The sequence below is a fragment of the Opisthocomus hoazin genome, chromosome 2, assembly GCF_030867145.1.
Source record: "Opisthocomus hoazin isolate bOpiHoa1 chromosome 2, bOpiHoa1.hap1, whole genome shotgun sequence".
In the NCBI taxonomy this organism is placed as follows: Eukaryota; Metazoa; Chordata; class Aves; order Opisthocomiformes; family Opisthocomidae; genus Opisthocomus; species Opisthocomus hoazin.
The window spans coordinates 77827422-77844101 of record NC_134415.1 but is presented as its reverse complement, the minus strand read 5'-3'; the positions used below and the strand labels follow the sequence as shown (position 1 = coordinate 77844101).

The window sequence follows — 16680 nt, the reverse complement described above, 5'->3', positions numbered from 1 at the left end:
TAGCTATTACCTTGACTAAGTAATTGTGTTTAATTTTAAAAAAATTCCTGTGTTGAAAATGTTTCCAGACTATTAGTCCTTCCCCAGTCCAAGTGGAAAATAAAATGCCATTCAGCAACAGAGATGGGGTTGGATCCAACATAAACATTTCCCAGCTAGGCATTTGCCATAGAAGTGCGTAGTCATTTTTTCCATATGCAATGGGAAAGACAAAACCTCTGCTTAAAAGGCATTCTTCTCCAAAAAGGGGGAGGGCTAAAGTATTTTAGCTGTCTGCAAGCTGGCTAAGGGCTAGAGATTAATACCAGCCTCTGTTCTAATGTACTTCTTACTACAGCCACTAAGTAAAAAACTTGCTCTTACAGATGCTCACTGTTGGAAATAGAAAATCTGCAGCTGGAAAGGTAGCTATCTGATTTTCCTCTTTCAGCCAAAATGCCAAGTTAATTGAAGGAGTACAATTTACAGGAAAGGGATAAATAGTTCTGCGTTGTTTCCTTATTAAGCACCCTCCACCCAGTCCCCACAAAACACAGACACGAAATGTGCATTCTGAGTCATACTTTCGCCTCTTGAGTCGCCCAGATAAGTGAGACATAATCAGTTGACAAACTACAGCACTCCCTGAGAGATTTCCAGATAGAGACAAAAATTTTCAAGGGTTAAAAAAGAAAAGTGTTCTTTAGAGCAGGTTTGACTGCACTCGTGGGACACTTTTTAAAGTGACTGTTAAAAGTGAGAGGGTAAATCTGTAGCTTCCTTTGATTTTCCTGTTGCAGCAATTTCCTCCACCCCAGATTTCTGTTATTTTCTTGGTTTGATTTTGCTGCTCTTTGAAATGTTGGAATGGCAGTAGGGACATATAGTGCTCTGCTTGACCAATAGCCAAGGCATTAATTTAAAAGCCTGTTAGCACGAACCACAAGCCACAGTGTGAAAAACTTGAAAGATCAAGAGAAAGAGCTTTCATCCATCTCTCCCTCCCAAGGGCGGCCCAACAGTTGACGAAATAGGCAGCTGCTGGGGGTGGCTTGTGGGAAGGTGCCATGTTTCTGGGCTGTTCTCCTGGAACAGATTCCCTCTTGATGGTGCCAGTGCTTTGAAAATGTGAGGGAAGGAAGGGAGATGGATTGGCATGGTCAAATGTGTGCTGTAAGACTCACCTCCAGCATGGAGGTGGGCAGAGGCCATGTTCGGAAAGGAGAAAGGAAAGGCCAGGGCTTGGGAGACGGGATAACCTGGCCCCATCTCTCACTGCCTGTCGGTCTGTGGCTTGTTTCATTACAGGCATGGTCTGATAATGAAGAAATTAGTGTCTTGTTGGCTCAAAAAGGGGGAAGGATAGATGCCTCAAAAAAAAAAGAAAAACAATCTCTTTCCTCATTCCTCACAAAAATCCCATGCCCAAACCCCTGTTTCCAGCTGACTTAAAAGTAATTAGCTGGTGCCTTACAGACTCTGTTGAGCCTCTGCTGACAATCCTTGCCGTTGACAGAAAGTATGGAGACACAGAAAACCACAAACCTGCAAAAAGCTGTGTACAACACACGAATCTCCTCTGACCTTACACCATCTCTAGAACTTCAACACCTACCCACCTCCCCTGAATAGGTCCATACCAGGTACTGGCACTCTGGAGACCTTGCCAGCCCTCAGTGGGCCAGGCTGTGTTAGTTTTTCTGGGGTGTCTTGGTCAGTAGGATTTTAATAGCTGGGGTAGGGAGGGCTGTGCCGTGTTTTGTGCTGCCAGCTCATTTATTTGTTTATTTTCTTTTTTGGGTGCTGGATTTTCTCTGGACAAGTGCTTTCTTCCACAGAGTGCTTTTGAGGAAGGGTCCCTGGAGCCAGGAGTGGGGAGCACGGCACAAGGGAGTCATGAACTGCAGGCTCTCCGTGGCTTCCATGGGCTATCATCCAGGCTCGGAGGTGGGAAACCCTGTTGGCCTTGCATTAGCCTTGACAGAAAAGAAGTCTGCTCATCTCTTGCCGCTGAGAAGGCTTTTCATACAACAGTAACAGGATGCATCGTAGGGTGGTAACAGGGTAACACAGCCCAGAAATGATCTGGTTTACTGTGCTTTTTCTTCCACCTGACGCCAATGGTGAAAGGTTGAATGAGTTCATTTTTATTCATTTTTGTTGGGAAGACAGAGTTGAACGAAGATTCAGAGCCTTACAGTTTTAGCTAAAATGGCTATTTTTACAGATCTTACTGGAAGTTGTTCATGCAGGTAGAGTCTTTTTATTCAGTAATTATTAAATTATGTTTCAAAATAACATTCAAGTGCGCCAGTTCTCCCCATGCTCCTTGGCTTCCATATGTCCTGACATAAAAAATAACATTTTAGTTCTTCTTACAGTCTTACATAGTACATATATATATGTTATATATATATATATATATATAAAATGTAATCTGTAAAATATTTTTCACAGCCCTCTATTATTCTTTGGCTCATATTAGGTATCTTAGTAACTCATGCATGCTGGGGTTTTAGCACTGTTTCTTGCTGGTTTGTCTTAAAAGACTAAAAAGGAGATTTAGTATTTCTGAAGTATTGATTTTAAGAAAATAACCATCTAAAGAATTGCACAATGCAACTAAAGAGGAACGACAAAGCCAGATCGTATTTACTGCATTTTAGTCGATCTCTGTTTGCATTGCCAAATACACACTGTGTGTATCGTGACTGATAGGAAAAATCTCTCTGAGATCGTTTAACAGCAAAGAATTACATTTCGAAAACTGTGGAGCTCTAACAGCTTTGTATACAGTAGTATTCAGCAGTTGTTGACTCTTGCATTAGGATGCATAACCCAAGCAACCCAGCTCATGGTGGTGTCTGAAAATGAACTGGGATCAGATCCAAATGTTCAAGAGGACCAATTAAAATATGAAAAGCAAGGGTGTCTATATTTTCGTGTTTGAAATCTAAGTCCAGAAGCAAGTTGTAAATTGTCAGTGGCTGGTTATATATTACTCAGAAACTAAACCAATTTTCCACAGCTCTTGAACACTAGGAGCTGTAATTGTTATCAGTTTAAATCAGGACAAGTTCTCCTTCAGAAACCAATTCTTTTATTGCTTCTCATGCCCCCTGTAAAAACTAGACTTTTAATTCCTTCCTTGCTTCCCATGTCATGAATAAGAGTGGGCATGAAATGCCTTTTATTGGTTTTCACAGCCCTGAATAAGCTTTGGGGCACATTGCTGGTACTTGCCCAAAACTTTGTGGGAACTCACTGCAGTGGAATTTAAATTGCATTGTTCTGGTGGGTGCTTTATGCACCTTCTTGAAATGGAGAACATTTCGCACTATGCCTGTGCCCTGTGCTTCCATTTGCTTCAGCTTCCTATGAATTAAGAAGTATAGGGTCTGGTGGCTCTACTCCAAGCAGCTGATTTTCATTAAAGCTTTGATGAGAAACTTAAGCTGGAATCACAAACATCTGCAGTAAAACTTCCTCCCCGCTAATGGACATTTCTCAGAACACAACCTTGTTGTACCAGAAAAAAACAGCAGCTAGAAATCCAAATTGCCCATTATGGGAGTTAACCCAACATAACCTTAAGGGTTTTAAATGAATTCATATAAAGATCTTTTCTTTTTTAAAGGTAGATGCAGTACCCATTAGCTTAAAAGAATATAAAGGTTTCTGTCAAGCTAAAACCTTTTTTGGCTTACACCTCTGGATTACATCTTCTGCTGGTTCTTTTAGTGCTAGTTTGTTTTGAACAGACTAATGCCACAAGTAAGGATCAAATTGTGGTTTCTCTAAACAGTCTGCAAAACTTTCTGTTCCAACCTTTATGTGGAAAGGAGTGAGGGCAATTTGGTGATATAGTTTGAGTCTTGGTTAACAAGTGGATGGGAGTTTTAATTGCTCTTTTAGGTTTTATTTGAGCCATGTTAGAGATGTGAATTTGTCACAGGTCCTCTACTAATTACTGCTTATCACTGTAGAGAGCCAGAAAGAAAACACCTCAAACACTGTTTCTTGCTTTTGAAAATATAGATCAGCAGCTGCTAGTAGAAGTCAGGTGGGAAAAAATGGTTGTCAAACATGTCATTTTAACATGCAATCTCCATCAGATAACTGTCTCTTATAGTAACTGGCTATTTTTGCCTTGAATACGATAATTGTTTCCTTTAAAGGACTTCTTGTGCCTCTCTACCTTTCCCCTCAGCCAAAAACACTGACGCTAGAAACGGTTTTCCTCTTCCATCCATCCAACAATATCATGCCTTCCTTCACTCTGGGAATTGGCTTCCTGCCCTGTCCCAACTACTTCATTTTTTTATGTATCCTTAAGGCTCTTGATTATCTCATTCATGTTCTAATTTTTTTCCTTGCCTGCATATTCGTCCTGCTTTAGCTTTCTTCCTTTCCCACCGTTTGCTTCACTTCTTCTTTCCATAGAGGACATTTGAAATCATCTTTTCTTGCTTGGCAAGTGGCTCCACAGAATGTCTGTCTGCCCTTTCTTCCACTAATCCTTTCTACACTCATGTCCTGTACTGGGCTGTCTTTGCTATTTTCTTGACCTCACGTGGTCATTTACATCAGAATGAAAGAAGTCTGCTTCTGGATGTCACGTTACATTTGTTTTGCATTAAAGTGAGTGACTACACAACGTGAATCAATGGGAGTCATTTGCCATATTCTCTAGTGTTTGAAGTCTTGTACTATTGTTTATTCTCACCTTACACTCTATACTGTTCCACTGTTTGAAAGGAACTTTCCTTCTACTGGGGAAAAACATCTACATAAATATAATTAAAACCATCATGTTAGTGGAATTTACAAATGCAAATGCTGACAGTGGCAGGCTTCAGACCAAAATGGTAATGTATGACCTGCCTCTTATTTTAAAGGTGTGTGTTTGTCAGTGGGATATAACGGTTCTCAGAAGTTACTTCTGGTTTTTAGTTTTGACTCTGTGCCTCACCAAAACTGGAAGTTCTCACTACCCTTTTTCCTTCTACTGTGTCCAAGGTAATGTGTGAAACCCCAAAACAAATATTTCTGATGTTTGCTACTTGCTTGTTTTCATTTGGTATCTGGCTGTCAGTTTTAAGTCTTCTGCTTCCATCTTTGATGGATATTCCTTGTAAAATATTTTAATTTATCCTTATTTGTAAAAATCAGTCTCTGACTCAATGCCACCAACAGTGGTTGGGTTATACTGATGAGCTGGATCCAGGCCTTGTGCTCACTCTCTGTTTCTCACTGTCTCCCGATACATACCAGGACTGGGCACTGTAACATCTCCCCTGCATCGCCTTATTGTGTTTGTGAGCCAAGGAACTTCAACATCTTGAATAGCACGCAAGCAACTGAGTACTTGACAGAGTGCTTTTTTGGATTGAGCTGCCTCTTAATAGACAATCCAATGCAAGCGGATAAGTTCTCCAGTGCTTAATTACCTTTAAAATTAAAATTTGTTACTAACTTGTAGTCTGAACTGCGTCACTCTCAGTTTCCATTTGTTGCAAATGTGGAGACCTTCATTTCTTAGACTAGAGAGCCTGTTACTAAAAATTTTGTTGTCTGTGTATGTGTTTACACAAGAAGTTCAAAGTTTTTCCCTAACACTGTAATCGTTCTCATGATACTTTTTCTGAATCTTTTTCATCAATTTATAATTGGTGAATATAAGCATTCTTCTTGAAACAGAGGCAGAGTGCTAGATACCTTAGTCCATGTCGGTCACTACCAGTGCTTATTATGCAGGTAACATGACATTTCATTGGGTGGAATCTGGTCCAGCTGATTTAAACATTTACATTTTGTGCCCCAGCCTTTAGCTGATTAGTAAGGCTGTCCTGAAGTGAGTATGCAACATAGGCCTTACAGAGGAAGAGGCTCCTTTGGGGACCTCCAGGGAAGACAGCTAGGAATTAGAGGTTTACAAATCCTGGTGCCTCCATTATTCTATGGGAAATTTGAATTTGTACTTGAAGACTGTGCCTGATTAGGACTGAAAAAGTTTAGGCACAGTTTATGTGCCTAATTTGGGTGTACTGGATTACATATTGATTGACAACCAGGGCATCAGTCTGTTAGATGTTGCTGAGGTCCATCTCAAACCCATGGTCTGCTCTGTGAGTTGGTACAACACAGTATCATAGCACTGAAAATTTAGTTAGTCTTCTTCTCTCTGCCATCAAGAGGCTTTCATTCAAATCCAAGGCACAGAAAAGCTCCATATTAACATTAATTCTGAATTTTTAAACCACTTCTCCCTGTTCCTCTGAGTTTGGGGTTGCCAAATATAGGAAAGGGAGAGGGTGGAAAACAGAAATATTCACTAATATGTTTTTACATTAATTGGGATCTCCTGTTATTCTATAGGTTCATAATATCAAACTCTTACCAAGATTTAAGTGCATCCCACCAGTTATAGCTTGGAAACTCCCACCAGTACTGTTTCAGACCTTGCAGTTTTCTGAAGATGTTGTGTAGAGCAGAATCGGAAAAATGCCATCCAGCACCTGCCCCGCATGCTGAAACACCATGATTTCTGTCTGCCCTGATCCATGCTCCGGCTTTGGAGCGGCGTGTTTCATGTCGCGGTTGACTGGCACCACAGTCCACCATGAAGCCCCATCTGAGGCTCTGTGACTCTGCCTAGCAAATCTGCCCCCTTTGTATAATTTGGCACTATTCAATGTGACTAACAGCCTCTGTCTGCTCGGGAGAGCTGTAGGCCTGAGTCAATATTTAGACGAAGGAGCTGAATCAAACTGTGCTGTGTAAGGGAGTTTACTCTGCGGTTCACTGTGAGCTGTGGGTTAAGAACTTGGGCTTTGAAAGAGGCTAATTCAAACCTGCTGGGATAAACCCTGGTCCCAGGGACAAGGGAAGGGAGATGGGCTGTAGGAGGGGAAACCTCTCTGAGGACCAAAGGAAATGTTCCTTCATCTGTTGAGAGACTACCAGACCATCACTCTCCAGCCCGTACATCAACCCCCGGGGTTAGAGCTGGTTCCCCAGCTCCTGCTACCAATTACGTGCATGGATCAATGGGTAAACAGGTTCTCACTGTTACAGAGACATCAGCCCTATCCAAAAAGAGCATCCTACTGAGCCTCCTTGGAAAGTGCCATGGAGAGGGGCCCTGAGATGCAATAGTAAGGTGAATCTACAGCTGGAAAAAGGTCCTGAAATCCTGGCTCCTTCCTCACAAAACCATAACATCCTGTAGTCAAGGGCCTTTGTGTGATGATAGCAGGCAGCATCATTCATTAGTGATACGAGATCCAGAGTCTAAATGCTGCCATCGCAGGGGCTGAAGTGAACTGCCAGAGCAAACACCAGTTAGCGAGTCTATGACGTTGGACTGTACAAATGAAACTTTAGAGAGGATTGAAATGGGTGAAGGAGACTAAAGTGCAATTCCTCCACAATGTCCAATATATATCACAGCACTTTCCCAAGGTAAGGTCTAATATATTAAAGTGAAACAATGTACAGCGTATCTTTGGGAAAACCATATTATACAAGCATCTAGAGAAAGGCTAATAATCTCTCATGCCCATTGTCCTGTGAAAACCAGCTACAAAACCCATGCGGCTCTGAAATCAGGCATTTCATTGAGGGACTTTCCATGCTGTAAGCAACAGGTGGCAATGCAGCTTCCCAGGGCTGATCCCAGGCCAGGGGAGAAGAGCTGTGCATCCCACGTCATGGAGCCCGTCCAAGCCTGGGATGGCTCTCGAGAGCCCCTATGCCCAGCAGAGCAGGGTTTGGCCTCCAGTTTTCTCACACAGTTCATGTTTCGCACCGAACCCCTGGCAGGGCAGGCAGGCATTTCCCGGGGCTGCCCAGCTGCTTGGAGCAGCTCTGCCCAGCTCTGTGGTAACCCTGGCTGTCTGAAGGGCTTGTGCGTTCGCGCGCTTATTTCCATGGCTGTTAGTTCTGGCAATTGGAGTGCAGGGGGAAAACTGGCCTTGTGCTATCAGAGACTGCGATCTTGATATTGTCACAGTGACACGGCTGTGCTAATCTCACCTCATTTTTGGATGTCATGCTAGAATAACTACTCTTTCCCTTCCCATGACCTTATGTAACTCAATTTGCCTCCTACTTTGCATCTCCCACGCATGAGACATTACTGTCTCCCCCTTCCAGTGTATGCTGGAGTAATTTATTGTTTTCTCAAGCTGTATTTTTGAGTAGTCCATTCCCAATGCAGCCTTGCTGGAATGAGTGTCAACCAATTCCAAAACACAGGCGTTGCAGGAAAATTTTCCACCATCAAATTGCTTCTCAGACCATCAAATTGCTTCTCAGATCTCTCTATTTTCATTTGTCACTAATCCAACCTCATATAGGAAGTCTTAAAATCTCTGCAGGTGTTTTCTCTGCAGGCAGTTTTCTACACGCATTTGATTTATTATCCCCGTTCTCATTGCAAAAAGAAACTTCAGATTGTGGCATTCAGAAGCAAAAGCACAAACTTTTACAGCGCAGTGCTTGCCACCAAAAGACAGCCTCTTTCTTGAAGTTTAAGTGAATTGCAATTCCAGGAACTACAACACGGCAAGCAGAAAAGTGTTGTGACAATTAACCCTTGTAAAATAGCTCTGTTTGGACAGGCCTGTTTAGTTATGTTGGCTGGAAAGTCAGAGACGTGTTAAGCCAGCCTCACTGCAAAGTACAGCAGCTGTCTGCTCACAGCAGGCAGGGCATGTGTACATTTTGAAGTCTGAACTGCATCTCTCCAGTCTTGAAATGCAACATCTCTAACCCCCCGCAAAAAATCCTCCCGTATCGCTTTAAGGATCGAATGATTAAGCTAACGTTAACCAGATGGGAGCTTCAACACAGACAGATGAAAGCAGAAAAGCGCAGACACTAGAGAGAGAAGGGAGTTACTGTACCTCAGCAAAAGGCACCCAACTTCCAGTAGCTACTGCCTGCTGCTGCCCTCTGATATCAGTGTCTTCTTGCGCGCTGACCGCTGAGCTACCTTCAATGTCAAACTGAAAAACGCCTCCCTCACTCGAGGCTGTGCTGGAGGAGAAGCATCTCAAAAAGAATAATATAGGAGAAACAAGGGGCCAGGCGGAGATCAAAGCCATTTCCTCCCCTTACATCCAGCAGTGGTCTTCTAGCGTCTCAGTAATTGTTTACCCTCTTCTGCAATCAGCCCCCCTTGGCTTAGTGGTGCCTCAGTTATTTTAACTTTCTTTCAGTGTTCAGTTTCCAGATGTGGCACTTCAAGGCAGTCTAACCAGATCCTTATTTAAAAGGAAAAAAAAAAAAGAAAAAAAAAAAGAAAAAAAAAAAGGAAAAGAAGGGAAGAAAAGCGCTTTTGCTGCCTCCCTAGTTCACTCTCTGTGCCTGTGGCTCGTCTTTTCCCCAGAGGCTTCAGCTCAATAACATACAGATGGGCAGTGCTTAAGCAGAGAGTGTCAAACAGAGATTGTATTCCAGGAAAGCACCGCTGGCTCCCCAGCCACCTTATCTCCCCCTGTCAGGATACAGACTGACGCTCTGCTCGGTTCTCTGGCTTCCTTCACATGTTCACATCGTTCCCTTTTTTACCTTTCGTGTCAAGACCCTCCCACTCAAACTTTGCCATTCAGAAAGTGAGGTCACCCTTTCCAACCCCACACACCTCCCCCCCCAACTCCGTCCTACTGCTCCACACAAAGCAGTGACTCTCGTGACTTTTTTTTTTTTTTTTTGTAATTTTTAACATCTCCAGTATATTCAGTGGAAGGCAGAAAGGTGCCAAATTTATTAAAAAAACTGCTAGCCCAAACTTTTCTTTTGACATGGGGGAGGGGAGGCTGTGGGCGGGAGGAGGAGGAGGAGAGAGAGAGAGCCTGGCTGTGCCATGGGTGTATAGGGCTAAGTGGTTTCTCTAACATGCTTCACTCAGACCCTTTCCCTCAAGCCCACCTCTCGGCTTCTCGTCGGCTTGTGAAATAGTGTATCGTTCACTGTGATTTTGGAAAATGACTTCATTCCTCAGACTCATGAACTTTTATTTACAAAGAGCATCTTGTATTCCTTTTTCAAGAGATGCTTTGTGAGGCCCTGGTAACAAGGCTTGCAGTGTGTGTATGAAAGCGAGCTGAATATATTGCCCACAGCTGACTTAATTTTATGACTACAATCTCAAAAAGACAACGCAGCGAGTCTTGCTTGGTTATGGAACGAAGTCAGGGTATAATTATACTAAAGTGCACCGTTCCAACCAAGGGGTCAGCACCCTGTCCCTCAGCTGTCCTGTGTGCAGGGGTTTGTAGCACCATTGGCCTGTCAGCCTTCACTCTTAAATCTTAAAAGAAATTGGCTTATCGGGCTCCATTCTGGGAGCAGATTCCTTCTTTCTGCCTCCCTCCCCCCTTTCGTATCTGATTGAAGGTATTATGAACCAAGGAAGCAGTCAACAGAGAATTAAGGATAAAATAAACTGTTTTGGTGGGCTGTTAACTAATATGCACCTGTAGGCACAGCTCTGGGCCCATAAATGCTGCACAGGTGTCATATAGGGACTATAAAGAAGTTAACCACAAAGAAACTCTGATTCAGAAATGGTGTAGCCAAGCAGGCAAGGCCACTCAAGCTTGTAGGACAAAGTATTACACCGGCAGAGAAGAAAAAGCTGTGCGACTCAAGGCTATGAGGTTCAGGACCAAGGTTTCTAGGAGGACGTAAAAGTTGGCAATGGTGGTTGCAGGTAATTCTGCCCTAAGAGCAATGGAAACTTCTCTGTGCTACCTGGACCTGACATGGTGGAAAGCAGTCTACCTCTCAGGAACATGAGGGCAGGGCATTATGGAGGGCTGCCGGGACTTCACCATCCTTTTCTGCTAACGGTAGTCCTGGGAACGGCCTGGAGCAGTTCAGGCTCAGGGAGCAGAAGACCAGGTAAGCCCCAGGCAGGGACACTGTGAGGTTCCCATTAGGCCTCCTGCTACAGAGACAAGTTTGAGGTGTAAATAGAACATTAAAGCAGGGTCAAGAAAGAGAATAAAACATCTTGACAGGAAGTGACAGAATCACCACTCCTGTGGTGGCAATGGAGATATTTAACTACTCGGTCAATTGCACAGCAAATTACTGGAATATGTGTGAGTCAATTTTCTTGGATACATTTTTTTTTGAAAAAGCAACCACCAGAGAACCTTCTACATCTGTTCCCAGGCATTAGGGAGGAACTATTGATCAAATGACAGAGAACAATACCTTGGGGTACAGTTACTTAAGGTTCATAAACCTTTGGATTGGAAGAACAGGAAAATCACATCTACGTATTGGTGTCAGTCTGTCTTCAACAAACTCAGAGACTTGGAAGGAAAGTGCTTTTGCCTAGTAGAACAAGGAACTGAAGAAAGTAATTGAATAAAGAAAGAAATTACATGAACCAGGAAGACAGGAAAGACGAGAAGATTTGGCCAAACTGTGAGCTCTTTCTGCATCTGCAGCTCAGAAACGTGTGGGAAGTGAAAACTGAGACTACGTCTGAGCACAGGAAGAATATATCAAGACAAAAGTTGAAAGATAAAGGCAGAAAACGGGATGTTGTTTTAAAGGCAATAACTGTGAGAGGAAGATTTGGGAGATCCTTGGTTCAATATCCATCAAAAATAGGAAGTTATCAAAGGATAAATCTGGAAAGTGAAATTGTTTAAGGTGGAGGACTGTGTTAAATGGCTTCTTGAGGGTTTTCCTAGTTCTATGAGCTTTAGCTTTCCTACGAAGTCATTAGCTGTTACGGTTTTGGCTCTGGAGAACAAGACTTCTAATTGCAGTGGAACAAAAATAAGGTGTTGCACTGTTTTTCTACAATTGATTGTGCCTTCATTTGCAGAGTGTCTAAGGTTTCTTTGTGTCTTTTCATCTGCCTAGTGGTGTGGTTTGGGTACAGTTTAGGACTGGGAGTATGTCACAAGAAGTATCAGTATGTAAAAGGTATTGGAGACCAGTGGCAGGTACAAGTCAGTATGTTGCAATCTATAGTTTTGACAATTTAATTAATCCAAGGAATTAAAATTAATTGAGTTATTAAACCCTGACAATGTAATTGATTTTTTAAAAAGTCTTTTTATTGCCGCGATGGTGAAGGGAAGTTGAACAGTGTATTCAGGTGTACTTAATTTACGTCAAGATCTTTCAATCTTGTATAGAAGTCACATAATGGCTTTGAAGAGTTCAGGGTTTATGTGTTTGCAGAATTGGTCTTAACTAAGTAGTTGTACTGGGAATGAATAGCAGGGTTTGGAAGGCAGCAGCTGCAGGGTGCCCTGGGCCAGTCCAGCTGGCTTGGCAAGGGATGGCAACAGCCCACATTGCGCCAAAACATGTCTCCTCTGCTCAAACAGATGCTAAAAAGGGCAGTAACTGCTGGGGCAGGAGATGCTGGAGGAGAGTTGTGAGGGTGCACTGAGGATACGTGAAAGATCTGAGGATGCAAAAAGCAGACTCATGAGGAGAAATGTGAAGAGATGCGTTTGGAGAAATGACATGAAGGATATGTGGTAGCGGACATTGCTGGGGAGGTGGCTGGTGATGCAGCCTTGGAAGGACACACTTGTTGCTTTGTAGGGTGACCCACAGCAGAGCAGGGACACTCTGAGGGAATGCAGCCTGTGTGTCATCCATGCAGGTCAGGGACACCGTGGAGGGTGTAGATTAGGAAAGGACTAGGAAAGTGCTGGACAGAAGTTGAGCCTGAGGAGAGGGAAGGAAGGTATTTCTCTGAGTGTTAATTTACTAATTTGTTTTCTTGCTCTTTTCTCAATATCTAAAAAAAGTGATTAAACATATCTGTTTATTTATTTCCAGTAAATTAAATTTTGTGAAACACCTTGAGTTGAGACTGTTTTGCCTGTGACAGTAGTGAATATGGCAGTCTTGTGAATGAGGTGCTGAATGAGATATATTCAACCAGAACAACTGTGAGCTTCATGAGCTTTGATCAGCACAACAGACTGACCATGTGCACCCTTGTGCCTTCCATTGAGGGATGTCCTTCTTCAAGTATGCATCTGCTTTACCAGAGTAAGAAATACCATTAGAAATATCAATGAGGACGCTTAGATTACAAGTTCTTCAAGTAAAGCCTGATTTTGGTTGCACATATGTAGCAGATAACAAAATGAACCTCAGTGTATGAAGAAAGCACCCCACCTAGTAGGTTGTTAATAATGCAAAAACCCTGAAACACATTTATAGAAAAGAGAAAATACAAAAATACAAAATCTTTTGAACAGATTTTCTCTAAATATTGCTATACAGTGGAAAAGTTTGCTAAAAAATAACTGCTTAAAAAAGCTGTTTCATGCATTTAATTTTAAAATATTGTATCCCTTTTAAAAAACTGTAGATTTGTGTAGATATTCAGAAAATTTAAAATGATGCACAGGGTGCTCATAAAAACACAAGCCTCTGAATCTAATTTTATGCTGTGATGGAATTCCAGTTTCTTTATCCTTGGCAGAGATGATGTGGGTGTGTTACATGAGCAGTCTCAGATTTGGAACAGGACTTCTTCAATATGGCAGGGTACAGAAACAGGAGTTTCTCCTTCTGTTTTCACAGTATCGTCTTCTGTTCTTTTTACAAGTTCTTTCCACCGCCTTCAACATTTGGTTTGAATTCACTGTGATAGACAGTAGGATTAGTGAAAGACAAAAGAAAGAATCCAGTGGAAGGCTTATTACAAATAACATATTCCAAATTAACCAATCTCAAGCTGTTGTGTGTGGGCCACTGGTGGTTTGTCAGGTCCCCGTGGGAGATTTGCAAGCAGTCTGTCAAGCTCGAGTGCCAAGTGTTACCAGTTAAACATTGGATAATGTTGCATGGTGGTCCAATGGAAATGTTGACAGATGACTGATGTTTGCGATCCAAAATGTTTTGGAACCAGCGTTGAAAGTACCTTGGTAAAGGTTAGAAGATGTTGGCAGCATATCTATGTATCATCAAATGAATTAGCAATTTGCAATCTGTAATAAAAAGCTATGTCAATTGAGGGGCAACAAGCAATATTTTGTCTGTCATAGTTTGTCCCAGAGAGAGATGCTAATAAAATCTGAGTTATGCAAGCAAAATGGCACTTTTGTTAACTTATTTCATGTGTTTTGGATTGTATCACATTAGGAAAAACTACAATTCTTCAGGTAGAAGATAGGATTTATGCTTTAGTGCTCAAGGGGAGCATACCTTCAAAGCCTTCAAGTTGTAGATCTGGTGTGAGGAAGGACAAGGATGTTCTATGCTTCTTTGCCATACTAGTTCCGGGTGTCATCTAATGAATTTCCCTCATTACAACACTTTAAAGCCAACAATGTTCATTCTTTATGTTATTAGTTATTGGCAATGCTGGGATATGGGTGATTCCAAGCTGCTTTCAACTAACTTCATAGTGTTTCTTTTCTGCCTTGATATTTGTTATTGCCAAATTTTTTCCTCTGTAAAACTCTTCAGTTAAGCATGCCAAAATGTTGCAAGTTGGATGAAAATGCTACTATTCTTTAGTACGACAGTATTAAAGGCAAGCTTGGTTACTGAGAAAGGTTTCTCAAGGTTTTTACCTCCAAAGTGCGACAGGGAAACAGCTGACTGGTCTGCTAAAAGCATTGTCCTTGGGAACTGTATAGACCTCATAAGACTAGAAATGAACCACAGCATCATGTAATACTGGAAAACTTACTTGAAAAATCCAACCTACGCTGGTTGCTAAAAATCAGTCAGATTTAGAACTGTGATTTTCCCAATCCAATATCCTCTCCCCAGTGGTAACCAATAAGCAATAACAACATTTTCGTACCTTTTTAATATGAAAGTCTTTCAATACTTCTGGTCATTTTTGTCACCCGTATTTGAACCCTCTGTGACTCAATATATCATTGTTCCTGTTGAATGGCCTGAACTATGTGGGGCACGAGTGTAAATTGGGAGAGGAGTGGCCTGAGAGCAGCCCTGCAGAAAGGGATCTGGGGGTGCTGGTCGGCAGCAGGCTCAATATGCCTCAGAAGCATGACCTGGCAGCCAGGAGGACACACTGTGTCCTGGGGTGCATCAGACACAGCATTACCAGCCGGTCAAAAGAGGTGGTTATCCTGCTGTATTCAGTGTTGGTGTGGCCTCACCTTGAGTACTGTGTGCAGTTCTGGGCCCCACAGTTTAAGAGGAATGTGAAGGTCCTTGATTATGTCCAGAGGAGGGCAACAAATCTGGTAAAAGGGCTGGAAGGAATGTCCTATGAGGAGCAGCCCAAGCAGACAGCTTGTCTAATTTGGAGGACTCTGAGGGGCAACCTCATGGCACTCTACAGCTTTCTGAGGAGGGGAAGTGGACAGGGAGATGCTGATTCCTTCTCCCTAGGATCCAGTGATAGGACTCATGGGAATGATTCAAAGCTGCATCAGAGGAGGTTCAGACTTGACATTAGGAAGCATTTCTTTACCGAGATGGTGGTCAGATGCTGGAACAGTCTTCCTAGAGAAGTGATGAATGCCCCAGACCTGCCAGTGTTTAAGAGGCACTTGGACAATGCCCTTAATAACATGCTTTAATTTTTGGTCAGCCCTGAATTGGTCAGGCAGTTGGACTAGGTAATCGTTGTAGGTCCCTTTCAAATGAAATCGTCTTCTCTTCTCTTCTCTTCTCTTCTCTTCTCTTCTCTTCTCTTCTCTTCTCTTCTCTTCTCTTCTCTTCTCTTCTCTTCTCTTCTCTTCTCTTCTCTTCTCTTCTCTTCTCTTCTCTTCTCTTCTCTTCTCTGCTCTGCTCTGCTCTGCTCTGCTCTGCTCTGCTATTCACTATAGAGGAGCTATACTACCATTAAAGATATTATCTACTTAATTCCTTACAGATCCTAAGGTTCTATCTGCTTCTGAGGCAGTTTCTCTACACATGTTTCTGTGAGGAAGGTAAGAAATGTTAGCCCAGCTCCCATTGTGGAAGGGTGCATGAGAAAAGAAAACACCATCACATGTAGTGTGCATGAATAGCAAACACTTGGTGATCTTAAAAAGTGAACTAGCGTGAACTAGAGGAGGTGGGGCTGGACATACGAGGGTGGAGGGGTATTTGCAGGGATGGAGACTGCGCTTCCCGTCTCCTGTGAACAAACAGTTGAATCTTTTCATTTTCTGTTATAATTCTCATGCCATCTCGGCTGTGGAAAGAGGATCAATGTGATACTCCAATCATTCAGTTTCTTGTGACCCAATGTTTGGCTCTAAAACCTTGGCTTGCACATCCAGCACCTGATATTTCCAGATGGTCTTGCATATAAGTTCTGGGCATGTCTGCTTATCTTTTAAGATAAAATAAGCCAAGACAAATCAATTTAGTCTGTTATAGTCAGGAAAGTGATACCTTCTGCTAGAACAAAATAAAAAGTTGTGAGAAATTAAAAAAAAAATAAGATGTTATTTCTACAATAGAAGTGTCCCTGATTTTATCAAATGTACTTGTAGGTTTGTGTGAGTCTTAAGGGAATTTGATCAGGAGGGAACAGGACAACTATGTTTTGCTTATGGATGATGATGATGTTTAGTATCAGTAGATAAACAGAGGGAGAAAGATGTGGCATTGTAGAATAGCAAGAATGTGTTTATTGGGGTTATTGATAGATCTTACTGACAAGAGCAAAGTGTCATACAGAAGAGAGTGGATGGCTCTGACTAACAAAGTGTCAGCAGCTTCTCT

General features: G+C 42.3%; 1 protein-coding gene across 1 annotated transcript in view; it reads right to left on the bottom strand.

Annotated features, from left to right (window-relative positions):
- Positions 1–9507, bottom strand: part of LAMA4 (laminin subunit alpha 4) — a 105044-nt gene extending 95537 nt beyond the window's left edge. The window contains exon 1 of the mRNA XM_009938093.2: positions 8889–9507. Within this exon, the coding sequence (XP_009936395.2) occupies positions 8889–9089 (201 nt within the window). The 5' untranslated portion in view covers positions 9090–9507. The remainder of the gene's footprint in view (positions 1–8888) is intronic.
- Positions 9508–16680: the final 7173 nt, after the last annotated feature.